General features: G+C 46.9%; 1 protein-coding gene across 10 annotated transcripts in view; it reads left to right on the forward strand.

The window, feature by feature from the left end:
- Positions 1–27,609, forward strand: part of PTK2 (protein tyrosine kinase 2) — a 168,706-nt gene that overhangs the window by 89,493 nt on the left and 51,604 nt on the right. For 5 of the 10 annotated variants that reach the window (XM_069957045.1, XM_069957047.1, XM_069957046.1 and 2 more), the window contains 8 exons: positions 2,072–2,126; positions 3,677–3,826; positions 4,574–4,651; positions 5,086–5,193; positions 7,079–7,196; positions 13,361–13,399; positions 15,667–15,697; positions 16,290–16,342. In XM_069957045.1, the coding sequence (XP_069813146.1) occupies positions 2,072–2,126; positions 3,677–3,826; positions 4,574–4,651; positions 5,086–5,193; positions 7,079–7,196; positions 13,361–13,399; positions 15,667–15,697; positions 16,290–16,342 (632 nt within the window). The remainder of the gene's footprint in view (positions 1–2,071; positions 2,127–3,676; positions 3,827–4,573; positions 4,652–5,085; positions 5,194–7,078; positions 7,197–13,360; positions 13,400–15,666; positions 15,698–16,289; positions 16,343–27,609) is intronic. The other 5 variants (XM_069957041.1, XM_069957043.1, XM_069957042.1 and 2 more) reach the window with 3 other exon arrangements.

Consider the following 27,609-nt stretch of genomic DNA (forward strand, 5'->3'; position numbering starts at 1 on the left):
AGAGCTGCACTCACTATTCTGCTGGAGGGGTCACTGTGTACATACATTACATTACTGATCCTGAGTTACATCCTGTGTTATACTCCAGAGCTGCACTCACTATTCTGCTGGTGGGGTCACTGTGTACATACATTACATTACTGATCCTGAGTTACATCTGATACTCCAGAGCTGCACTCAGTATTCTGCTGGTGGGGTCACTGTGTACATACATTACATTACTGATCCTGAGTTACATCCTGTATTACACTCCAGAGCAGCACTCACTGTTCTGCTGGTGGGGTCACTGTGTACATACATTACTGATCCTCAGTTACATCCTGTATTATACTCCAGAGCTGCACTCACTATTCTGCTGGTGGGGTCACTGTGTACATATATTTCTGATCCTGTGTTAATCCTGAGTCCCCCCTGTGTAGTGGCGGCCGTGAAACCTCTGAGGGACACATGACCTGTACATGGCTCCTCTTGTCACTATAACACTGTTTGGCGATCCAGAATCCTTTTCTATAATCATTTCCTCCATGTTCTCCCCATCCCCCGGTGACCGCTCCGCTCTGACATTTACATCACTGTAATTGGCCATTATTGTCGTCAGACGTGTCTGTTCTGCGGCGGTGACGGCGCCGATCTCTGCACAGAGACCTAGAAACGTGGGATAATTAGTTTTGTGGTGTACAGCGCGCACCTCGGCGTCGCTCCAGAGATGGAGGGTGAATGTCCCATCAAAAAACATTAACACTTACCTGCTGGAATCAGAAGAGGAGGCGACACATCACACGAACGGGATCGCTCACTGAGCTATAGGAACCAGATACTGAGAAATCCCTTCAATTCAGCTGCCAGTAATCTGGTTATTACGATGATCAGGATGAGATGGAACCAACTGGGATAGAATGGAGGACGGCAGCAGGTTTTAGATTATCCTTATATTCTGGCTCTTTTCAGTCTTGTATCTTTTCAGTCTAGTTGTGCACAAATGTCAAGATGTCTGCTTGCTTCTTGACATTGAGAGGCTGAAGGTCGCATTAAAGGGGTATTCCACTTACACATAACATCTGATATGTTGCTGCCCATGGTGAGACTAACAATTCCTTCCATACTTGTTATTGTCTACTCAGTGTCCTTCCCCCATTTCTCAGCTGCTGCTTTCTGCTGAAAACACAAAAATCTGTGTGTGAGCTTTTCTCTCTGTCTCCTCCTCCTCCTCCCCCTCCCTTCTGAGACGGCTGATGTAATCAAGTCCCTGGCAGGCCTTTTCTGCAACATTGTAGCTTCGTTGTAAAGCTGGAAGGGTTGTTCTGAGGTCAAAATGCTGATGAACTCACTGTGATTATATCCTGCTAGTATTTCAAAGAAGCTACAAAGTTGCAGATAAAGCCTGCCAGGGACTTGTTTACATCAGCCGTCTCAGGAGGGAGGAGGGGGAGACTGAGAGAAAAGCTCACACATAGGTTTTTGTGTCTTCAGCAAAAAAATGGCAGTTGAGAACTGGGGGAACTAGACTCAATAGAAAAAGTGTGAAAGGAATTGTTAGTTTCACCATGGGCAGCAACATATGAGACGTTATGTTTGAGTGGAGTACCCCTTTAAGGCCTAACAGTGCAGCATGTAGACTATATAGTGCGGGCTGCAGAGTGATGTTGTTTACCTGCACTGATACATTGTGGAGAGCCGCATGCTTGGCAAACGCAGAGATCCTCCCTTCAAGAGCTTATAGACAGATGCAGATAGTGTCATATAGTCTACAGCTATTGACACCACCACGTGGATGAGCGTTACCTTAGCTTACTCCTGGCTCAGGGTACGTGGAGGCGGCACACTGAGCTCTTGCAGCAATATCTTCCTAATACGAGATATAACACGGCCCCCACACCGTGACGGATATTAGAGAGGACACAGAATTTATAACCGGTGACACACAGCATCAGGAGGATTGCGCTCCTCGCCGCTTCTGTTTATGTGACATCCGCTATTAATCTCTGGGCTGAAGCCGTTTATCCCTCCTTGTCAGGGCCCATCTCCGTCTACTCTCCCTGTAATAAGACGCACCCTTATTTTCTGCTTTCAGGAAAGATGTCGGCCTGAAGAGGTTCTTCCCTAAGAGTTTGCTGGATTCTGTGAAGGTGAGCTGCAGGCCATTGTTTCTTCTCTCAAAGTAACATGTCCAGAGTCACTGAGAAATCCTGCTCCTGTGCTCTCTCCCTTTTCATTTTCTATTTCTCTGAAGAAGATTAAAGCCTACAGAAGTCCTCTTATAATGGTGGTGGTATCTGTCCTATACCTGATGCTCTCTCCTATACCTGATTCTCTCCTATAGTGAGCCCTCATCTCTGTCCTATACCTGATTCTCCATCTATATAGTGAGCTTTGTCCTATACCTGATTCTCTCCTATATAGTGAGCTCTGATCTCTGTCCTATACCTGATTCCCCTCCTATATAGTGAGCTCTCATCTATGCCCTATACCTGATTCCCCTCCTATATAGTGAGCTCTCATCTCTGCCCTATACCTGATTCCCCTCCTATATAGTGAGCTCTAATCTCTGTCCTATACCTGATTCTCTCTTATATAGTGAGCTCTGATCTCTGTCCTCTACCTGATTCTCTCTTATATAGTGAGCTCTGATCTCTGTCCTATACCTGATTCTCTCCTATATAGTGAGCTCTGATCTCTGTCCTATACCTGATTCTCTCCTATATAGTGAGCTCTCATCTCTGCCCTATACCTGATTCCCCTCCTATATAGTGATCTCTTATCTCTGCCCTATACCTGATTCTCTGCTATATAGTGAGCTGTGATCTCTGTCCTATACCTGATTCTCTACTATATAGTGAGCTGTGATCTCTGTCCTATACCTGATTCTCTACTATATAGTGATCTCTGATCTGTCCTATACCTGATTCTCTCCTATATAGTGAGCTCTGATCTGTCCTATACCTGATTCTCTCCTATATAGTGAGCTCTGATCTCTGTCCTATACCTGATTCTCTCCTATATAGTGAGCTCTCATCTCTGTCCTATACCTGATTCTCATCCTATATAGTGATCTCTGTCCTATACCTGATTCCCCTCTTATATAGTGAGCTCTCATCTCTGTCCTATACCTGATTCCCCTCCTATATAGTGATCTCTGTCCTATACCTGATTCCCCTCCTATATAGTGAGCTCTCATCTCTGTCCTATACCTGATTCCCCTCCTATATAGTGATCTCTCATCTCTGTCCTATACCTGATTCCCCTCCTATATAGTGATCTCTCATCTCTGTCCTATACCTGATTCCCCTCTTATATAGTGAGCTCTCATCTCTGTCCTATACCTGATTCCCCTCTTATATAGTGAGCTCTCATCTCTGTCCTATACCTGATTCCCCTCCTATATAGTGATCTCTCATCTCTGTCCTATACCTGATTCCCCTCCTATATAGTGATCTCTCATCTCTGTCCTATACCTGATTCCCCTCTTATATAGTGAGCTCTCATCTCTGTCCTATACCTGATTCCCCTCCTATATAGTGAGCTCTCATCTCTGTCCTATACCTGATTCCCCTCCTATATAGTGAGCTCTCATCTTTGTCCTATACTTCATTCTCATGATCTTATACTGGATCCAGCTTTGATTTTCTGTGTCTTATACAGGGGTGAGCTCTGATCTCTTTCCTTTTCTCTCTCTCAGGCTAAAGCACTGAGGAAACTGATCCAGCAGACGTTCCGCCAATTTGCCAACCTCAACAGAGAAGAAAGTATCTTAAAGTTCTTTGAAATCCTTTCTCCGGTCTATCGATATGACAAGGAATGCTTCAAGTGCGCCCTGGGAGTAAGTATGGTAGGACATTACTAAGCATGCCTTCTCTTACTGTCTTTGGATTTACCTGTAGGTACTGTCTGTAGTTCACACCTTCTCTAGGCCGCTGCCTGGGTAATGAGCGGACTGTGGGTACCCCTGCTGGCACCCTCACATTCTCCCACTGCAACATTGCTATAAATGGGCACCATGTAGTGTTTCATTGGCTGACCAGCAGCAGCAGTGCCCAGTGATGTCAGGGGATTGGGGGGGTTCAGCTGCATGTTACCTGTTGTCAAGAACTGTGGTCTGAACCATCCCCTAGTGCTGTGTTATGTGCAAGTCCTGCATGTTTGTATATAGGGTTAGCCGATCATCCATACTGACAGGAATCCTAGTCTCCTTATCCAGTTACAGCTGCCAATCTATATATAGGGTGCGTCCTACATCCTCTGTAAGAAGCTGTTGGATCCTGTGCTTAGTAGTAGTCCTTATACAGTCCCCCCATTATACAGTGCACAGGACCCCTCTTCATGTAAATGCCCTCTATATACCTCAGGGATATGGATATATGCATGCTTGTTGTCTGTGTAAGGATTATGCCTATATATATCTACATGTATCTATACACACACTCTGTATGTATGTATGTGTATATATACATAGATTATATATTATATTATATAATGTGTGTGTGTGTACACATGTATACGTTCTTCTCCATTGTTAATGCTGATTTCTCCTTTTTTCTTTCCATGCTCCTTCCATTGATCACATAACCCATTAAAGTCCAGTTGGGTTATATCTGTGGAGTTGGCGATCGGCCCCGAGGAGGGGATCAGTTACCTTACGGACAAAGGATCTAATGTAAGTTCTGTGTTCTCCTAATAGATGCAGCTGCAGGTTTCCCAGTTCATATTATGTTTAGAAAATCTCAAAGGGGCTTTAGAAACCTGTAGTTGCCACCTGCACTAGTTCCCACTGCCAAGAGAATATTAATTATTGGGGATCGGGTAGTGATTACAGGTTTCCATTTTTTTTTTTTCTTGTTTGTTCTGCTACCGTTGTGCCCCTTTAATTTTTAGACTTATATGCTGCCTTCAAATCCAGTTATATAGAGATCCCTGATACGCAGCTCCTATGCAACTTTTTGAGTCTCCATGGTTACAGACCGCAAACATCCCCTGTGTAGTCTGATTCTGCTTCTATTGAATCCTAATGATGCTCGTTCACTTAGTGCCGTCTTCTGATTAGAGTGTATTCATACAATGCATAAACCTGCCCTCTCTTTCCTCCTGCAGCCGACCCATCTGGCAGACTTTACTCAGGTGCAGACAATCCAGTATTCCAGCAGCGAAGACAAGGACAGGAAAGGGATGTTGCAGCTTAAAATTTCCGGAGCCCCAGAGGTAAGGATTGTCCTCTTCCCTAGGAGTCGGTGCTGTCCACCGGGTAGACGGGGTCTGTACTGTCCCTCTTTCAAGAGTGTGGGGCAGTTTGTATTCTTCTTTCCCCTGGTTAAAGGGGGCTTGTGCTCTCATCTTTATAGGTTAGACGTGTGCTCTGCCCTCTCACCGGTGTAGAAGTGTCCGTGCTGTCCTCTCCCCGGTGTAGAGGGGTGTGCGCTGTCCTCTCCCCGGTGTAGAGGGGTGTGCGCTGTCCTCTCCCCGGTGTAGAGGGGTGTGCGCTGTCCTCTCCCCGGTGTAGAGGGGTGTGCGCTGTCCTCTCCCCGGTGTAGAGGGGTGTGCGCTGTCCTCTCCCCGGTGTAGAGGGGTGTGCGCTGTCCTCATCCCCCGGTGTAGAGGGGTGTGCGCTGTCCTCTCCCCGTGTAGAGGGGTGTGCGCTGTCCTCTCCCCCGGTGTAGAGGGGTGTGCGCTGTCCTCTCCCCGGTGTAGAGGGGTGTGCGCTGTCCTCTCCCCGGTGTAGAGGGGTGTGCGCTGTCCTCTCCCCGGTGTAGAGGGGTGTGCGCTGTCCTCTCCCCGGTGTAGAGGGGTGTGCGCTGTCCTCTCCCCGGTGTAGAGGGGTGTGCGCTGTCCTCTCCCCGGTGTAGAGGGGTGTGCGCTGTCCTCTCCCCGGTGTAGAGGGGTGTGCGCTGTCCTCTCCCCGGTGTAGAGGGGTGTGCGCTGTCCTCTCCCCGGTGTAGAGGGGTGTGCGCTGTCCTCTCCCCGGTGTAGAGGGGTGTGCGCTGTCCTCTCCCCGGTGTAGAGGGGTGTGCGCTGTCCTCTCCCCGGTGTAGAGGGGTGTGCGCTGTCCTCTCCCCGGTGTAGAGGGGTGTGCGCTGTCCTCTCCCCGGTGTAGAGGGGTGTGCGCTGTCCTCTCCCCGGTGTAGAGGGGTGTGCGCTGTCCTCTCCCCGGTGTAGAGGGGTGTGCGCTGTCCTCTCCCCGGTGTAGAGGGGTGTGCGCTGTCCTCTCCCCGGTGTAGAGGGGTGTGCGCTGTCCTCTCCCCGGTGTAGAGGGGTGTGCGCTGTCCTCTCCCCGGTGTAGAGGGGTGTGCGCTGTCCTCTCCCCGGTGTAGAGGGGTGTGCGCTGTCCTCTCCCCGGTGTAGAGGGGTGTGCGCTGTCCTCTCCCCGGTGTAGAGGGGTGTGCGCTGTCCTCTCCCCGGTGTAGAGGGGTGTGCGCTGTCCTCTCCCCGGTGTAGAGGGGTGTGCGCTGTCCTCTCCCCGGTGTAGAGGGGTGTGCGCTGTCCTCTCCCCGGTGTAGAGGGGTGTGCGCTGTCCTCTCCCCGGTGTAGAGGGGTGTGCGCTGTCCTCTCCCCGGTGTAGAGGGGTGTGCGCTGTCCTCTCCCCGGTGTAGAGGGGTGTGCGCTGTCCTCTTCCCGGTGTAGAGGGGTGTGCGCTGTCCTCTTCCCGGTGTAGAGGGGTGTGCGCTGTCCTCTTCCCGGTGTAGAATGGGGTGCGATGTCCTCTTCCCGGTGTAGAATGGGGTGCGATGTCCTCTTCCCGGTGTAGAGATGTGTGCGCTGTGCTCTCCCCGGTTTAGAGGGGTGTGCGCTGTCCTCTCCCCGGTTTAGAGGGGTGTGTGCTGTCCTCTCCCCGGTTTAGAGGGGTGTGTGCTGTCCTCTCCCCCGGTGTAGAGGTGTGTGCGCTATCTTCCCGGGTTGGAGCAGGGGGGCCTGCACTATCCTCTCCTGCTCCTCACACATTACATTAGCTGGTTTTCCAATGCTCTGACATATTTTTCAGTTCCTTAACACTCGGGAGTCTGTAGATTTGAGTCATCGTGGTGGTGGGGGGGTAATGTCAGACACAGAGGACAGTGATAATAATACTGCTATTGTTGATGTCCCCTCTCAGCCTCTCACTGTGACAGCCCCATCCCTTACTATTGCGGAGAACATGGCAGACTTAATGGATGGATACTGTCGTCTTGTCCATGGAGCCTCCGAGTCCTTCATCATCCGGCCACAGAAAGGTAAATGAATGTCCGTGCTGCAGTGTGCCGCTCGTGAACGGTGGAGGGCAGCATCTTCCCATCCTCCTCCTTGTGGTTGCTGAGCGTCTTGTATATTATGTATATGATATATAATGATGTCTCCGATCCTCTTCTGTGATTCAGCATGGCGGGGGATCCTGTGTGTGATACAGTCCTGAGCTGCATGCTAAGTGTCCAGTTCTAGAGGCCTCACACTCAGGGATGTGCACATTATGTTAGTGTAACACAAGTCCCTTATTATGCACAATAGGGGAATAAGATTTTAAAGGTACATGCACAGCTGAGGGTTTGTTACAGTGTAGGCAATTATTATTGACTCCAGGCTGCAAGGATACAGTAGATGTCAGTCTATGTTATAAGGGCCGGCTCACCACCACATCCCTGGGCCCCGCCACATTTCATCACCCCTGATCTTTTTCTTCTCAGGGGAGATAAGTCTTTGACAGGTGTTTGATAGCGGCTTTCTTCACTTTTCTCTTTTCCTATGCATACTTGGCGAAGCAGAGCGTCCATGTGTACTTTGAGATGAGGAGAGAGCTCTGTTGACTGACTACTATGTAAAATGTATGGCTAGCTTTAGCCAGCCTTCATTAAAGGGGTATTCCACTCATAACTTTCCATATGTTGGTGAGACTAACAATTCCTTCCATACTTGTTATTATCTATTCAGTCTACTTCCCCCAGTTCTGAGCTGCTGCTTTCTGCTAAAGACACAAAAATCTGTGTGTAAGCTTTTCTCTCAGTCTCCCCCTCCTCCCTCCTGAGATGGCTGATGTAAACAAGTCCCTGGCAGGCTTTATCTGCAACTTTGTAGCTTCTTTGTAATACTAGCAGGATATGATCACAGTGAGCTCTTCCCCCTGCCTTTCTGAGATGCCTGATATAAACAAGTCCCTGGCAGGCTTTATCTGTAACATTGTAGATTCTTTGTAATGCTGGGAGGGTTATTCTGAGGTCAAGTTGCTAATTAACTAACTGTGATTAATCCTTCCAGCATTACAAAGAAGCTACAATGTTACAGATATAGCCTGCCAGGGACATTACATCATCTGTCTCAGAAGGGAGGGGAGAGGAGGAGACAGAGAAGCTTACACACAGATTTTTGTGTCTTCAGCAGAAAGCAGCAGCTCAGAACTGGAGGAAGGAGACTGAATAGATAATAACAAGTATGGAAGGAATTGTTAGTCTCACCACAGGCATTAACCTCAGAAGTTATGTGTGAGTAGAATATCCCTTTAATCCGTGCACTGCAGGAGGCTAGTGAGCGGCTTTCTTCTTATAGAGACACAGCCCAGCATTGACATATATAAAAGTTTAGTGCAGGTCTCTGTTATATCACTCCTGTATACTGCAGCGCTGAGTCATGTGACTGGTGACAGCTGTCAGGAGCAGACGGTGACCCGCGGGTTCAGGGAACTAATTTACATGGTAATTGGATCGGGAGAGGAGACTAACGTGGGACCAGCGGGAAAGTTGTGACCGGGATCTGGCGTTCGAGGGCAGGATAGAAAGTCACCGACTATGAACATCAGTGAATCTGAGCGCGGTTATATGTGGTGATGGTAATGAGTTCTGCTATGGAGCCGTGTCAGTCAGCGCAGCAGAGAGGAGTATGCCAGCAACATAGTGAGGAAGCGCGCGCTCAGCTGAATCGTATATGAGTAACGCTACGCTCCGGTCTCCAGGGGCCACTGCCGGGGCGGCTAATGTTTCCCAATCCTCTGGGGAATCCAGCTAAGTGCAGAATAATGGGGGCACCAGGTGCGTCCGGACGCTCTGCACTCCGGCTTTTAGCCGTTTTGGACCTTTTTGTGCAGGATTCTCTTTTCAACAAGTATTGACAGGTTTTCGGATCTATGGACTTCCTCTAGTCAGAATCCTCAGAGGCATCCATTTATCGGGTCACTGCAGATCGATCGGTGAGGATTGATTGTGTTAAAAAGGAACTCCGGCAAAAAATAGGTTTCTTTTAAATCAGTTGGCTTCAGGAAGTTATACAAAGTTAAAACGTGCTTCTATTTGAAAATCTCCAATCTTCCAGTACTTATCAGCTGCTGTATGTCCTGCAGGAAGTGGTGTATTCTCTTCAGTCTGACACTGTGCTCTCTGCTGCCACCTCTGTCCATGTTAGGAACTGTCCAGAACAGAAGAGGTTTTCTATGGGGATTTGCTACTGCTCTGGACAGTTCCTGACATGGACAGAGGTGGCAGCAGAGAGCACTGTATCAGACTGGACTACTTCATGCAGGACATGCAGCAGCTGATAAGTGCTGGAAAACTGGAGATTTTTAAATACAAGTAATGTTTAACTTTGTATAACTTTCTGACAGTTGATTTTAAAAACAACTTTTTTTCCCTGGAGTCCCCCTTTAAAGGCCGGGCACCACTGTGTGGTGAGCTTCCATGACATTAGAGCATCGGACCTGACACATTCCATAGCTACATCTGCAAATGTGCTGATCCCTGATTACATCTTATACTCCAGGCAGGTCTACCTGTACATCTGCAATCCGGCCTGCTGCACCTCTCCTGCTGGGGGTTGTAGTTCTGCAACAACTGGAGAGCTACAGGTTATGGCATACAGGCTGTCAGCGCATGCTGGGGGTGGTAGTTTCACATAATATAGAGAGACAGAGGTTAGGGTAGGGATGGGGAACCCTCAGTACTCCAGCTAATGTGAAACTACAACTCCCCAGGCACGGTCGATATTAGTAAGGTTAGCTGAAGGTTCCTATTCCTGGCTTACAGGTTCTCAGGATATGCAGGGGGTTGTAGTTCTGCTTAATATACTGAGATTAGGTTATACAGGTTCACAGGGCATGCTAGGGGTTGTAGTTTTGGAGATGACTTTGCATAGAGCACGCTATGCTGCAGTGCATTGTGGAAGATGTTATTATTTCCACCTCACTTTATTTTAAGGCAATATCCCAGAATGCAGTGCAGTTACAAAGCGTTAACTCCATCCATCCCATGCAGAGCTGCATGACCCCCTCCCCTCTCTGTCACCCCTTGCTTGTTCAGTGTCTGTACACCCCTCAGCATGCCGCACTGCATACGGAGAGATGGAGTGTTTGCACTGTACACAAGTCTGGATTCTGTTCCCTGTTTTTTTTTTGTTTTTTTTTTCATATTTATAGGAAGAAATGTTTTCCTAGCGGTGAAAACATAAACTTGAGTCCCAGGTGTTATATTTCTTTCCAGCCTCTGTCTTCCTGTTTTTGGAAGAAACATTCGGCTTCTACCGTTGCCAGGTCTTTTTAGACCAATGTTCACACTGTAGAGTAATACTGTGACTGTTGTGATATATCCATTATATCAGTCCTGTCACTGTTACAGGGTCACTCTCCCTGGAGCTCTGATCATCCTGAGCCTCCTGGTTCATGAATAGAATCCATTAGAGCAGGGATGAGGAACCTTCGGCCCAGGGGCGTGGCTAGGATTCATGGGGCCACATAGCAAAAAACTGTACGGGGCCCCATGAATCCTGTAACCCCCCCCTGGTCAAACACAGACAATGACGCACATATATACACACACAGAGGCACCATTAACATATATACAGATACGCCACTGACATACACACATATATACGCTGTAATGTGATTACACTAGTGCTGATGTATACACCATGAATAGACTGTACACAGGGAAATCATCTCAGTGTAATAAGAAATACTCAACCAGAAATAAAAGAAAATGCTGCAGATATTAATGGTGGGTTCTTTTATTAGAGCCCAACATTAATAGAAGCTGCTGCAGAACATCTTTGGGAGCAAACCTGTCAATCACTTGAGACACTGCTGACATACAGTACACAAACACACATATATACACCAGTGCTACAGACACTGCTGACATACACACACACACATATATAGCCACAGATACATACACATACTGACATATAAATATATACACAGATACATATATACACACACTGACATATACATATACCCACAGATACATATATACACTCACTGACACAAATACACAGCACTTACAGCTCCCAGGCTTCCCCCCTCCTCCTCCTGTAGTCCGGGCTGATCTTCACATAAAAGTATTGAGGACCTTTGGGTCATGTGACCCAAAGGTCCTTCATCCCTCTCCTGTGCCGTCTGGCAGGTCCTGCTCCTCTGTTCAGCCCGCTCACCCGGCACTACAGTGAGGGGGCTGAACAGTGCAGTGGGCGTCTTTCTTCCTCTCTGGACCCCTGGGGAGCGGGGTATCTACCATGAAGTCAGGGCAGGCTTCCTCGGGCCCCTTTCCTGCAGGGGCCCCATAGCAGTCGCCTTCCCTGCCTTCATTGTAGCTACGCCACTGCTTCGGCCCTCCAGCTGTTGCAGAACTACAATTCCCACAGTGCCTGGGCAGCTGAAGCTAAAGCTTTGACTGTCCAGGCATGATGGGAATTGTAGTAATTGCAGTAGAGCATGTGCAGAGGCAGAGAGGCATCCTGGCTTAGGCTGGGTTCACACTGCGTTTTTGCAAAGCTTGCTTTTTTTTTTTTTTTTTTTTATTCCCCATCTGATTTACATAAAAAAAAACTGATGTATTTGTGTGCATCCGATTTTTTTTTTTTTTTTTTTTTTTCCGGCTCACACAAAAATGGGGTCAACCACATATTTGTAGCATTTTAAACGTTTTAATTTGTTTTTAGATATAGATATATATACACTCACCGGCCACTTTATTAGGTACACCATGCTAGTAACGGGTTGGACCCCCTTTTGCCTTCAGAACTGCCTCAATTCTTGGTGGCATAGATACAACAAGGTGCTGGAAGCTTCCTCAGAGATTTTGGTCCATATTGACATGATGGCATCACACAGTTGCCGCAGGTTTGTCGGCTGCACATCCATGATGCCAATCTCCCGTTCCACCACATCCCAAAGATGCTCTATTGGATTGAGATCTGGTGACTGTGGAGGCCATTGGAGTACAGTGACCTCATTGTCATGTTCAAGAAACCAGTCTGAGATGATTCTAGCTTTATGACATGGCGCATTATCCTGCTGAAAGTAGCCATCAGATGTTGGGTCCATTGTGGTCATAAAGGGATGGACATGGTCAGCAACAATACTCAGGTAGGCTGTGGCGTTGCAACGATGCTCAATTGGTACCAAGGGGCCCAAAGAGTGCCAAGAAAATATTCCCCACACCATGACACCACCACCACCAGCCTGAACCGTTGATACAAGGCAGGATGGATCCATGCTTTCATGTTGTTGACGCCAAATTCTGACCCTACCATCCGAATGTCGCAGCAGAAATCGAGACTCATCAGACCAGGCAACGTTTTTCCAATCTTCTACTGTCCAATTTCGATGAGCTTGTGCAAATTGTAGCCTCAGTTTCCTGTTCTTAGCTGAAAGGAGCGGCACCCGGTGTGGTCTTCTGCTGCTGTAGCCCATCTGCCTCAAAGTTGGAGGTACTGTGTGTTCAGAGATGCTCTTCTGCCTACCTTGGTTGTAACGGTTGGCTATTTGAGTCACTGTTGCCTTTCTATCAGCTCAAACCAGTCTGCCCATTCTCCTCTGACCTCTGGCATCAACAAGGCATTTCCGCCCACAGAACTGCCGCTCACTGGATGTTTCTTCTTTTTCGGACCATTCTCTGTAAACCCTAGAGATGGTTGTGCGTGAAAATCCCAGTAGATCAGCAGTTTCTGAAATACTCAGACCAGCCCTTCTGGCACCAACAACCATGCCACATTCAAACTGATGCTCGGTTTGAACTGCAGGAGATTGTCTTGACCATGTCTGTGAGTTGTCGCCATGTGATTGGCTGATTAGATATTAAGTGGTAACGTGCAGTTGGACAGGTGTACCTAATAAAGTGGCCGGTGAGTGTATATATTTTTTTTTTTATATATATATATATATATATATATATATATATATATATATATATATATATATATATAATGGAAGTCAATGGAAAAGACGATGCAAACATTCATCTGTTTTTGGGGGGGGGGGGGGTTTTGCCTGTTTTTCCGCATAAAATGGAAAAAAAAAAAATTGCAAAAATACAATGTGAACCCAGCCTTACTAATAATTGCATAAACCTTCATCTTACCATTTCCCTTTCTCCCCCCTTTGTCTTTCCATGATTCCACCATCTGACTCTTCTTATCTCGGGAGGAATCGACGGTCCTCTTCATCCTGAGCTTCCTGGTTCAGGTATAGAACACCGGAACTGCAGTGAAAACTGACACTACACCAGGGGGAGCAGTAGGAAGGTGTAATATTCAAGTGTATGGAATTCAGGGGGAGGGTATATACAAGTATATGGCGTTCAGGGGTCCGGGAATATACAAGTATATGGCGTGCAGAGGGAGGGTATATACAAGTATATGGCATTCAGGGAGCAGGGAATATACAAGTATATGGCATTCAGGGAGCAGGGAATATACAAGTATATGGCGTGCAGAGGGAGGGTATATGGCGTTCAGGGAGCAGGGAATATACAAGTATATGGCGTTCAGGGAATATACAAGTATATGGCGTTCAGGGGGCAGGGAATATACAAGTATATGGCGTTCGGTGGAAAGGGTATGTATAAGTATATGTTGTGCAGAGGGAGGGTATATACAAGTATATGGGGTTCAGGGGCTAGGGAATATAGAAGTATATGGCGCTCAGGGGGCTAGGAATATAGAAGTATATGGCGTTCAGGGGCCAGGGAATATACAAGTATATGGCGTTCAGGGTCCGGGAATATACAAGTATATGGCGTTCAGGGTCCGGGAATATACAAGTATATGGCGTTCAGGGAGCAGGGAATATACAAGTATATAGCGTGCAGAGGGAGGGTATATACAAGTATATGGGGTTCAGGGGCCAGGGAATATACAAGTATATGGCGCTCAGGGGGCAGGGAATATACAAGTATATGGCGTGCAGAGGGAGGGTATATTCAAGTATATGGGGTTCAGGGGCCAGGGAATATACAAGTATATGGCGTTCAGGGGCCAGGGAATATACAAGTATATGGCGTTCAGGGGCCAGAGAATATACAAGTATATGGCATTCAGGGGCCAGGGAATATACAAGTATATTGCGTTCAGGGGGAGGGTAAATATAAGTTTATGGCGTTCAGGGTCCGGGAATATACAAGTATTTGGCGTTCAGGGGGAGGGTAAATACAAGTATATGGCGTTCAGTGGGCAGGGTATATACAAGTATATGGCGTTCAGTGGGCAGGGTATATACAAGTATATGGCGTTCAGTGGGCAGAGAATATACAAGTATATGGCGTTCAGGGGTAGGGAATATACAAGTATATGGCGTTCAGGGGTAGGGAATATACAAGTATATGGTGTTCAGTGGGGAGGGTATATACAAGTATCTGGCATTTAGGGGGCCAGGAATATACAAGTATCTGGCGTTCAGGAAGCAGGGAATATACGAGTAAATGGCGTTCAGGGGATCAGGAATATAGAAGTTTATGGCATTCAGGGGAAGGGTATATATGTTTATGGCGTTCAGGGGAAGGGTATATATGTTTATGGCGTTCAGGGGAAGGGTATATATGTTTATGGCGTTCAGGGGAAGGGTATATATGTTTATGGCGTTCAGGGGGAAGGTATATACAGGTATATGGCATTCAGGGGCCAGGGAATTCTGGGTGATCACTGTCGGAGAGAGGAGCTTGTGGTCCTGGGGATGACTACTTATGGGGATCCAGCGTTGGGGAGGAGAGGGTCTCCCAGCATGCTTTGCAGTCTTTACTTGCTGATATGTAAGGGAACGGATTATTACACTGTATACATTGAAGTCATGTATTAGGTGATCATGCCAAGTCCTCCACAGTGGGTGGGGGGTGGCGGGGAACTACTCTGTCCTCCACAGTGGGGGTCCTTAGCCGCAGATATGACTGTCTCTGTGTCGATCCAGGGGTCACTAGCTTAGGACCCATTCACACTTGCATCAAGCTTTCTATTCACACTGAAAGCGAAAGTACACAGTGCCAGATATGGTGTGCGACCTGTCCATCCATATAGCTTAGAGTGCAGCTCTGGAGTATAATACAGGATATAACTCAGGATCAGTAATGAAATGTATGTACATAGTGACCCCACCAGCAGAATAGTGAGTGCAGCTCCGGAGTATAACACAGGATGTAACTCAGGATCAGTAATGTATGTACACAGTGACCCCACCAGCAGAATAGTGAGTGCAGCTCTGGAGTATAATACAGGATGTAACTCAGGATCAGTAATGTAATGTATGTACACAGTGACCTCACCAGCGGAATAGTGAGTGCAGCTCTGGAGTATAACACAGGATGTAACTCAGGATCAGTAATGTATGTACACAGTGACCCCACCAGCAAAATAATGAGTGCAGCTCTGGAGTATAATACAGGATGTAACTCAGGATCATTGTAGTATAAGTCATTATATTTGCATTGTACAATAATACTTAGTTCTTTTTTCTCTATACAGAAGGAGAGCGGGCTTTGCCATCCATACCAAAGTAAGTATTTCTTACCACCTCTATCTAATAGTCCCCTACAGCTGTAATGTAACAAGGACACACCTGATTACAGTGATTTTACAATCGGCTGATATTGCTGTCATTTCCCCTTTAAATTCCTATACATTTACAGCCGTTGTGCGGAGTGCTGATTTGCTATTTTTGTACAAGGTTCTGCCAGAGAGTTCCAGTAAGACTCCGCTCTTCTGGCTTTTATCTTTAGAATTTTCGTTGTGTTTCCCCTTTAAAAAGGTTTGGAGGAAGTAAGTTGTTTGTTGTCTGCCCACACACGGAGCTGCCGGAGCTCGGCTTCATGTCACCATAGGACGTGTGTCTGGCAAATGTAGTCTGTGTAGCAGAAATCTGTCCCTACCTGCTCCGTAATGTTGTCCTTCCTCCAGTAGGGGGAGTCATTAGGTCTCTCCCCTCCTCCCTCTCCGTACATCCCATCGCTTTTTCTCCCCCCCTGACGTTGTGTAGAATGGATCAGTCCTGCTAATGACAGAAGGTAGCCTGTGACTGTGATGAGTGTGCCGACTCAGTGACCATGCAGAATGTGCACCATTCACCGCTGCCATCCTCTCTCCTACAGGCTCGCCAACAACGAGAAGCACGGCATCAGGGCGCACCCTGTCTCAGTCTCAGGTAAGGGGCCCCGGGCCCTCTCCCCTGCGGACACTGCCATCTAGGTTGTTGTGAGTTGGTTGTAACCAGTTAGTGTTGAGTTACAAGGGACAGAACGTTACAGGATCGGACTTGTCCATTCATGTAGGGGTTAGTGTGTGTGCGGGATGTTGTTGGTTAACCCTTAGAGGCCTGCAGTTCATGTCGATGTCCTATGTAACATCAAGAATTATAGTTCAAGGTGAGTATATGTACAGCGGATGTACCTGCAGTCCTATGTAAGGCTATAGGTCATATTTGAATGTGATCAGTCTCTCTGTAGAGATAATGCTGTATAATTACCTGCAGTCCTATGTAACATTATATGGAAAGCGATAAAACAGTAGGTTACCTGCAGTCCTATGTAACATTACGTGGTGATTATGCTATCAATTACCTGCAGTCCTATGTAACATTATGTGATGATTGAGCTATCAATTACCAGCAGTCCTATGTTACAATACGTGGTGATTAAGCTATCAATTACCTGCAGTCCTATGTAACATTACGTGGTGATTAAGCTATCAATTACCTGCAGTCCTATGTAACATTACGTGGTGATTAAGCTATCAATTACCTGCAGTCCTATGTAACATTATGTGGTGATTAAGCTATCAATTACCTGCAGTCCTATGTAACATTACGTGGTGATTGAGCTATCAATTACATGCAGTCCTATGTAACATTACGTGGTGATTGAGCTATCAATTACATGCAGTCCTATGTAACATTACGTGGTGATTGAGCTATCAATTACCTGCAGTCCCGGCGCGACATCAATGTTTACACTTTTTGTGTGAATTGAATGCAGTAGATCTGCAGTCCTGTGTAACTCCAGTAACAATGATAAATCTACATGCAGGTAGTGAGCGAGGTTTACCTGCAGTCCTATCGAAGTCCTATGTAAGGCTATAGGTGTTATATGAATGGGATAAATCTCTTTGTACTGCTAATGCTGTATGTTTACCTGCAGTCCTAGTGCACAGTGTGTGTGTGTCTGCGAGCACATTGTGTGTGTGTCTGCGAGCACATTGTGTGTGTGTCTGCGTGCACACTGTGTGTGTGTGTGTGTGCGTGTATGTGTGTGCACAGTGTCTGTCTGTATGTGTGTGTGCACAGTGACACAGCGTTGGGTGCTTGGAATGGAAACAGAGGCACCCTGCAGCCACTTTGCTCGGGGCCGCCGGACTTTGTGTTATCGCTGTTTTGGGCTTTTTTTATTTTTCCTTTTAAAGGTACAGACTCTTCTAAATATGTTTATCAGACTCCTCTGCTGCTTTAAATACAGATGAGCGGTGTAGCCCTGTGAGTGTGAGTACAGATGAGCGGTGTAGCCCTGTGAGTTGAGGGTCCAGATGAGCAGCGTAGTCCCTGTGAGTGATAGTCCAGATGAGTGGCGTAGTCCCTGTGAGTTGAGGGTCCAGATGAGTGGCGTAGTCCCTGTGAGTTGAGGGTCCAGATGAGCGGTGTAGTCCCTGTGAGTGATAGTCCAGATGAGTGGCGTAGTCCCTGTGAGTTGAGGGTCCAGATGAGCAGCGTAGTCCCTGTGAGTGATAGTCCAGATGAGTGGCGTAGTCCCTGTGAGTTGAGGGTCCAGATGAGTGGCGTAGTCCCTGTGAGTTGAGGGTCCAGATGAGTGGCGTAGTCCCTGTGAGTTGAGGGTCCAGATGAGCGGCGTAGTCCCTGTGAGTGAGAGTCCAGATGAGCGGTGTTGTCCCTGTGAGGGTCCAGATGAGCGGTGTAGTCCCTGTTAGTGAGAGTCCAGATGAGCGGTGTTGTCCCTGTGATTTGAGGGTCCAGATGAGCGGTGTGTAGTCCCTGTGATTTGAGGGTCCAGATGAGCGGCGTAGTCCCTGTTAGTGAGAGTCCAGATGAGCGGTGTTGTCCCTGTGATTTGAGGGTCCAGATGAGCGGTGTGTAGTCCCTGTGATTTGAGGGTCCAGATGAGTGGCGTAGTCCCTGTTAGTGAGAGTCCAGATGAGCGGCGTAGTCCCTGTTAGTGAGAGTCCAGATGAGCGGCGTAGTCCCTGTTAGTGAGAGTCCAGATGAGCGGTGTAGTCCCTGTGAGTTGAGGGTCCAGATGAGCGGCATAGTCCCTGTGAGTGATAGTCCAGATGAGCAGTGTTGTCCCTGTGAGGGTCCAGATGAGCGGTGTAGTCCCTGTGATTTGAGGGTCCAGATGAGCGGCGTAATCCCTGTTAGTGAGAGTCCAGATGAACGGTGTAGTCCCCGTGTCAGTCCAGATGAGGGGTGTAGTCCCTGTGAGTTGAGGGTCCAGATGAGCGGCGTAGTCCCTATGAGTTGAGGGTCCAGATGAGCGGCGTAGTCCCTGTGAGTGAGAGTCCAGATGAACGGTGTAGTCCCCGTGATTTGAGGGTCCAGATGAGCGGCGTAATCCCTGTTAGTGAGAGTCCAGATGAACGGTGTAGTCCCCGTGTCAGTCCAGATGAGGGGTGTAGTCCCTGTGAGTTGAGGGTCCAGATGAGCGGTGTAGTCCCTTTGAGTTGAGGGTCCTCTGCTGCTTTAAATACAGATGAGCGGTGTAGCCCTTTGAGTGTGAGTACAGATGAGCAGTGTAGTCCCTGTGAGTTGAGGGTCCAGATGAGCGGCGTAGTCCCTGTGAGTGATAGTCCAGATGAGCGGTGTTGTCCCTGTTAGGGTCCAGATGAGCGGTGTAGTCCCTGTGAGTTGAGGGTCCAGATGAGCGGCGTAGTCCCTGTTAGTGAGAGTCCAGATGAGCGGTGTAGTCCCTGTGAGTTGAGGGTCTAGATGAGCGGCGTAGTCCCTGTTAGTGAGAGTCCAGATGAGCGGTGTAGTCCCTGTTAGTGAGGGTCCAGATGAGTGGTGTAGTCCCTGTGAGTTGAGGGTCCAGATGAGTGGCGTAGTCCCTGTGAGTTGAGGGTCCAGATGAGCGGTGTAGTCCCTGTGAGTTGAGGGTCCAGATGAGCGGTGTAGTCCCTGTGAGTTGAGGGTCCAGATGAGCGGCGTAGTCACTGTGACTCAGATTCAAGATCCCAATTTACCAACAGAAAAAGGACCCATTGATTTTGATGAGGTCCATACATCTGGTTTTAGCCGCCACAAAACAAAAACAAACACACTAGGATCTCCACGTATTCAGTCTGTTTTTGCGGGATGGAGGCTCCAGTAGCAGTCACAGGGTCTGTTTTTACCTGAATGTGGTATAGATGCACCATCCGTGTACCGTCCGTTGTCTTGCACGCCCGTGCAGGCTCCACCCTGTGGCCATTATTACCCTTCTGTGTGGTTTGCCGTATCCACAAATACTGATGCCATACGGATGGTTCTCTAGGACATCACTGATCCTGATTCCAGATGTGTGAATGAGGCCTTAGATGTCTCACTAGGTTGCAGTACAAAACCCGACCGCAGAATCCAAGTGCCCCAGGTTTACCTTGTATACCAGTGGCAGCTCGAGGGTTAAAGAGACTTTTCAGGCTCCTGAATACAAGTGTCTGGTCCCCAGGGCTGGGAAATGATGTGACGGTCTTGAGGCATGGAAAGGATGAGCGGGCACTGGTACTCCGTGTCCTCTGTGCTGTAAACACTTCAGTAATGATGTCACCATGTGAGGAGGAAACACTGGCCACATGTGAGACTCTGTACACCCAGCACATGCCAGGCCCTGGGCAGCAGCAGCATCTTATGGCTGCCATCTCCCCCTTACACTGGTCACATGTGAGACGCTGTACACCCAGCACATGCCAGGCCCTGGGCAGCAGCAGCATTTTATGGCTGCCATCTCCCCCTTACACTGGTCACATTGCCTGTGCTCCCCATCTCTTTCTCTTGGGGTCCCCGTTCCCTGTGCTCCCCCCATCTTTCCCTTTGGGTCCCCATTCCCTGTGCTCCCCATCTCTTTCTCTTGGGGTCCCCATGCCCTGTCCTCCCCCCCCCCCTCATCTCTTTCCCCCGGGGTCCCCATGCCCTGTCCTCCCCCCCCCCCCTCATCTCTTTCCCCCGGGGTCCCCATTCCCTGTGCTCCCCCCATCTCTTTCCCTTTTGGGTCCCCATTCCCTGTGCTACCCCCATCTCTTTCCCTTTGGGGTCCCCATTGCCTGTGCTCCCCCCCCCCCCCAATCTCTCTCCTCTGGGCCCCCATTGCCTGTGCTCCCCCCATCTCTTTCTCTTGGGGCCCCCATCCCCCCCATGTCCCCCGCCTCTTTGTCTTTTCCTGTCCAGTCAGTATGGATTGGGATTATTGCTGGTGTGGTCACTTTGGCGGCTGCTGGTCATCACACACATGATACCTCTTAGGGTACAGGTGTCGAGCTTGTGGCCCTTCATCTGTTATGAAACTACAATTCCCATCGTGCCTGGACAACCAAAGCTTAAGGCTATCCAGACATGATGGAAATTGTAGTTTTGCAACAGCTGGAGGGCTGCGAGTTTGACCCTTGTGTTTTTGCTTTAGTTTCTAAGGGCCCTATTCCACCAGACGATTATCGTTCAGATTATCGTTAAATCGTTCGAATCTAAACGATAATCGTTCGGTTGAAATGCAGTTAACGATTAACGACCGAACGAGAAATCGTTGATCGCTTTATAAGACCTGGACCTATTTTTATCGTTGCTCGTTCGCAAATCGTTCGTATTGAATGAGACATCGTTCGGTCGTTTGCAATAGATACGAACGCAATAGCGAATAAATAGCGAAGAAAAACGATCGCAAATATGATCATAAGTAACGATTATTGTTCCATGGAAATGAGTGAACGTTTTCAGGTCTTTCGCAATAGCGGTCGTTTGAGATCGTTAATCGTTAACGATTATGCAAACGATAATCGTCCAGTGGAATAGGGCCCTTAGGCCTGTGCACTCTACAGAGATGACCAGGGACTCTCTGTCCACACTGGCATACAAGGGGCAATGTCACCCTGTGTACCCCTAGTCAGGGAGGGGAGTGACAATTACAGCCCCCCACAGCTCAGGTTTGGTCCTGTATGTTGCTGTGCCGTTGTTTACTCTCTCTCTCTCTCGGCCCCTCTCTCAATGAGTTCCGTCTAGTGAGCGAGGTACAGAGCCCGGTCTGTCTCCAGCTGTGAACAGGAGCTCTGTGCCTCCCCATCAATGAGCTCCTTGTCTTCTCCTGGCTGCCACCTCACCGAGAACCCGCTGCTTCCTGCGCTGAGATGGTGGAATCCTGAATAAGTGCCACATACCCATCAGATCAACATGGAAGTGACAACCTGTCTACTCCAGAGGGGGGACTCAAGCCACCCTGGGTTTTCTAGACATCCCTTTGAAGAACCCCATTTGTCAGTCTCCTCTCTGCCTATAAGGGAAGAATAGACGGCAGGCGGCTGTACAGGGATGCTGTCCACATATTGTTGGAATTAAAGGGGTTGTCCAAGATAAGACAACATGGCGGGTTTCCTCTAGTAATAGTGTCATACCCATCCATTGGTTTCGGCTGGTATTGCTGTTATGTTCATTTGGTGTCTGTGTGCCTAAGAAGGGATCGGTTAATTTTTCTTGATGGTTTTCTGTATTAAAGGGGTTCTCCAGTGCTACAAAAACATGGCCTCTTTTCCCCTACTGTTGTCTGTAGTTTGGGTAGGGTTTTGAAACTCCGTTCCATTGAAGTAAATGGAGCCTAATTGCAAACCACACTTGAACTGGAGACAACAGTAGGGGGAAAAGTGGCCATGTTTTTGTAGCGCTGGATAACCCCTTTAATTAGAACCTATTCTTTTTCCTACATTGTCTTGCCTTGGAGCAGCGGATTCAGTGCTCTGTGGGTGTTCCCTGTATATCAGGTTGCAGTTCCATCGCTCAGTGGGTGTTCCCTGCTTGTCAGGCTGCAGGTTCATTGCTCAGTGGGTGTTCCCTGCTTGTCAGGCTGCAGTTCCATCGCTCAGTGGGTGTTCCCTGCTTGTCAGGCTGCAGGTTCATCGCTCAGTGGGTGTTGGCTGCAGGTTCAGTTTCCAATGGGTTTTAGCTGCAGGTTCATCGCTCAGTGGGTATGATTCCGGTGGGTGTTCACTGCTCATTTTGCTGCAGGTTTAGATTCCGATGGGTGTTCAGTGCTTGTTTAGCTGCAGGTTCATCGCTCAGTGGGCGTTTGGTGCTGGTTGAGCTGCAGGTTCAGGTTCCAGTGGGTGTTAACTGCTTGTTTTGCTACAGGTTTAGATTCCGGTGGGCGTTCCTTTTCTCTCTTATGCCGTCCTCAGCTCAGAAGTGATTGTGACTAGATTGCTCTACTGTACTGTTGAAGAGTTTAGAAGGACCCCCTGACTGCAGAATATGACTATACCCAGGCTGTTTGTGGTCTGCAACCATGGAGACACATATACCTATATAAGCGCTGAGCAATCAGCATTGGGCATAGCCGGAATATCCCCTAGTGGTGGAGATTGGTATGTGCAGTCTGGACCTGCCACTGCAAGCTGTGCTCCTGATATGAGGCTGTATAGATAGACTGAGCTTCCTGCATCAGGGGGGCCGCTGCTGGGGGGAATCCTTGTTTCATTCCCCCACAGTGATCATCTCTCAGCCGGCTCATCGGCTCTGCTGTGCTGACATAACATGGACGCCACAACTTACCACTACCATACATTCCAATCTCATGAGTAACTCTCCACCCACGGGGCGTCCATTGTTCCCCCCGCTATTCTATTCTGGTCTCAGGAAACCCCTTGTCCCTGCTGAACTTTTTTTTGCAAAATGACCTCAAACTGCAAAGACCAAAAATCTGCTGACCTAAATCCCAGAAAGAGAGAATGGAAGCAAAATATACTGAGTAATCCCGTAGTATACCGCCGAGACTAACACAGGGCAAGTATAGTAGTTGTATCCCTGATATAGGAGCAGTATTATAGTAGTTATATTCCTGTATATAGGAGCAGTATTATAGTAGTTATATTCCTGTATATAGGAGCCGTATTATAGTAGTTATATTCTTGTATATAGGGGGCAGTATTATAGTAGTTATATTCTTGTATATAGTAGCAGTATTATAGTAGTTATATTCCTGTATATAGGGGCAGTATTATAGTAGTTATATTCTTGTATATAGGAGCAGTATTATAGTAGTTATATTCCTGTATATAGGGGGCAGTATTATAGTAGTTATATTCCTGTATATAGGAGCAGTATTATAGTAGTTATATCCTTGTATGTAGGAGCAGTATTATAGTAGTTATATTCCTGTATATATAGGAGCAGTATTATAGTAGTTATATTTCTGTATATAGGGCAGTATTATAGTAGTTATATTTCTGTATATAGGGCAGTATTATAGTAGTTATATTCCTGTATATAGGAGCAGTATTATAGCAGTTATATTCCTGTAAATAGGAGCAGTATTATAGTAGTTATATTCCTGTATATAGGGGGCAGTATTATAGTAGTTATATTCCTGTATATAGGAGCAGTATTATAGTAGTTATGGAACAGGGTAGAAAAATAGAGGCGGTCACTCACCATTAGTAGCCGAAAACATTCATTTATTCATCCGGGCATGAACAAAGCAAGGAAGGGGGAAGGTGGAGGAGCAGGTGCAATCAGACGAACGTTTTCACGCTATCGCGCTTCGTCAGGTCTGGCGTGTCTAACACAGGTGGGGGTGTGTTTTATAGGTCATGTGACATATGTGAAAATAGTACAAAAAGTTATAAATAACAAAAAACACATATGCAAAACACATTAAAACCAAGCCGGAGTAACATATTAGAATAGTAAAGCATTGAGGTCATTTCTCTCATTGAGACCAGACACCCCTGTAGCATCCAATCGGATGATCCATTATCCATTATTATAGTAGTTATATTCTTGTATATAGGAGCAGTATTATAGTAGTTATCCAACTAGGAGAGAAGATCTGAGTTTGCACCAAAGTCCGATATGTCATGTGTACCCACGAGCTAGGACTTGTACGGTGAGGATAGTAGGCTAACGGTGTGCAGCATAGGGGTGCAAAGCTTAAACAAAGTGTGTAGATAATCCAACAAAGGAGACAAAGAAGCTTGCACTCACCAAAAAACCGCTGCGGTATAGGTCCGTTTATTTCGTCTTGATAGACAAGAGTGGGGAGGGGAAGTGAAAGCCACTTCCCCTTCCCCTCCCCACTCTTGTCTCTTGCTTTCACTTCCCCTCCCCACTCTTGTCTATCAAGACGAAATAAACGGACCTATACCGCAGCGGTTTTTTGGTGAGTGCAAGCTTCTTTGTCTCCTTTGTTGGATTATCGTAGTTATATTCCTGTATATAGGAGCAGTATTATAGTAGTTATATTCCTGTATATAGGAGCAGTATTATAGTAGTTATATTCCTGTATATAGGAGCAGTATTATAGTAGTTATATTCTTGTATATAGGAGCAGTATTATAGTAGTGATATTCTTGTATATAGGAGCAGTATTATAGTAGTTATATTCCTGTATATAGGAGCAGTATTATAGCAGTTATATTCCTGTATATAGGAGGCAGTATTATAGTAGTTATATACCTGTATATAGGAGCAGTATTATAGTAGTTATATTCCTGTATATATAGGAGCAGTATTATAGTAGTTATATTCTTGTATATAGGTGCAGTATTATAGTAGTTATATTCTTGTATATAGGGGGCAGTATTATAGTAGTTATATTCCTGTATATAGGGGGCAGTATTATAGTAGTATATACCTGTATATAGGAGCAGTATTATAGTAGTTATATCCCTGTATATATAGGAGCAGTATTATAGTAGTTATATCCCTGTATATAGGAGCAGTATTATAGTAGTTATATTCTTGTATATAGGAGCAGTATTATAGTAGTTATATTCCTGTATATAGGGGGTAGTATTATAGTAGTTATATTCCTGTATTTAAAAGCAGTATTATAGTAGTTATATACCAGTATATAGGAGCAGTATTATAGTAGTTATATTACATATATGGAGCAGCTTAATGATAGCTGTAAACACAATTCTGCAGCAGACATCTCCCGCCATCCCCTTCTGTTCCTGTGTCTGCACTGTGCTGTAGCCTCTGTAGACTGTGTTGCTCCTGCTGTGACCTGCAGCCGCTCGGTGACGTCTTACACAGGGGTAGTTATAGCTGATATGTAGCAGTATCTTTTATTGTCCGTATTGGTCACCTGTAGCTTCTCATCTCCTGACACTACAACTCCCATTTTCCCATGTGGAGCATGCTGGGAGGTTATTCTCTGTTCGGCTGCAGGAGACTGATACTGCCGATCGGTTATACCATCTCCTCCTAACGCTCTTTGCCTCTTCATCTCTTTTCTCTCCTGTCTGACCTGTCTCTATGTGAAGGTTCCTCACCCATTCCGCCCAGAGCTCACAAAGCCAAGTGTTTTCTTCCATTCATCCTCTGCTCTCACGAGTCTCCAGCACAGGGTACTTGCACGGCTCCTGGTTGTTCACTAACTCGCGGACGTCCCACCCTACAGCTGCATGTGTGTGTCATTCTGAGTGCGCCCCCTGATTTGCTCAGTGTTTGGGGCAATTCTTGCTGCTTCTTTAGTCCTTCAAATTTTAGGTACTGGATGAATGCCCGTGCCTTCTGATATAATGCTGTGACACAGGACACGGTCACTTACATAGAAGATTGTTGGCAGAAAAGCGCCCCTGCTCCATCTAGCCTGTGCTTTTAGTATTTCACTCCTTATTATCTTAGGATAGATATATGTATACACCAGGCAGGTTACATTCAGTTATTGTAGATTTACCAACCACATCTGCTGGAGGTTTGTTCCATGTATCTACTACTCTTTCAGTAAAGTAATATTTTCTCTTGTTCGATGAACCCATCTTGGCCCTAGTCAGATTTCTTTTGAATGTGCCGTATAATACTGCATTTCTCCTTTAGAGGGTGCTGAAAGAGGGATGTGCAGCTTTCCATGGTAATTGGCTCACCCTTAAAGGGCTAGTGCGGCGCTAAAAAATTATTCACAGAATAACACACATTACAAAGTTATACAACTTTGTAATGTATGTTATGTCTGTGAATCGCCCCCTTCCCCGTGTCCCACCACCCCCGCCTGTGTACCCGGAAGTGTTGGTGCATTATACATTACCTGATCCGTGTCGAGGGCCGTCCGCCATTTTGTGCCAAACGTCATCTTCGGACGGACGAATTGCTGCCGCCCTTCCCCCCTCCGCCGCGTCACAACTAGGCTCAGCCGAGATTGGCTGAGCACTGTTATGCTCAGCCAATCGCGGCTGAGCATCGGATGACGCGGCAGAGGGGGGCCGGCATTCGGAACAGACGGAGCTGTTCGCCGGCCGGCCGAAGAAGACGTCACTGAATGAAGATCGCAGACGGGTGTCACCTGTGATACAACCCTGGGATCCTAGAGTATTCATGCTACATATCAGTGTTTTCCCCATATTCTTGTATTCTGTGTGTTGTTTAAAGGGGTTGTTCACCAAAAAGAAATTTCTTTCAAATCAACTGGTGCCAGAAAGTTATATAGATTTGTAAAAAAAAAATCTCCAGGCTTCTAGTACTTATCAGCTGCTGTATATCCTGCAGGAAGTGTAGTCTTACACAGTGCTCTTTGCTGCAACCTATGTCCATGTCAGGAACTGTCCAGAGCAGGAGAGGTTTTCTATGGGGAGTTGCTGCTGCTCTGGACAGTTCCTGTCATGGACAGAGGTGGCAGCAGAGAGCACTGTGTCAGACTGGAGAGAATACATCACTTACTGCAGGACATACAGCAGCTGATAAGTACTGGAAGACTAGAATTTATTATTAACTGAGGTAAATTACTAATCTATGGCACTTTTCTGCACCAGTTGATTAGAGGGAAAATATATATATATATATATATATATATATATATATATATATCTATGATGAATATTATTATTATTATTATTATTATTATTATTAATTATGATTATTAATTATTGTTATTATTATTTTATTGTGGATTACCCCTTTAAAGACTTATTCCCATCACCTAAATTTTTATGTTAGGTGATGGGAAATTCAAAAGAAAGCAATTTTGCAAATGCATTGCATTAGCAAAATTGCTTTCTTTTGATGTTCGTCCGTCTACTCTCGCGGTCATGTGGTCAGCGGTTGCCATCGATCCCGACCACCGCTATCAGCTATGGGGGCGGCGACAGGACTGGTGTTCTAGTATGTTTTTATTCATCTTATGTCTTCCTTTGACATCCCACATGTCTCTAGGGCTTGGGTCAGAGATGGGGGAACCTTCAGCCCTCTAACATTTCCCATCATGCCTGGATAGCGTAAAGCAAACCTTTTGCTGT

This window comes from Dendropsophus ebraccatus, chromosome 2 (assembly GCF_027789765.1).
Source record: "Dendropsophus ebraccatus isolate aDenEbr1 chromosome 2, aDenEbr1.pat, whole genome shotgun sequence".
Lineage (NCBI taxonomy): Eukaryota > Metazoa > Chordata > Amphibia > Anura > Hylidae > Dendropsophus > Dendropsophus ebraccatus.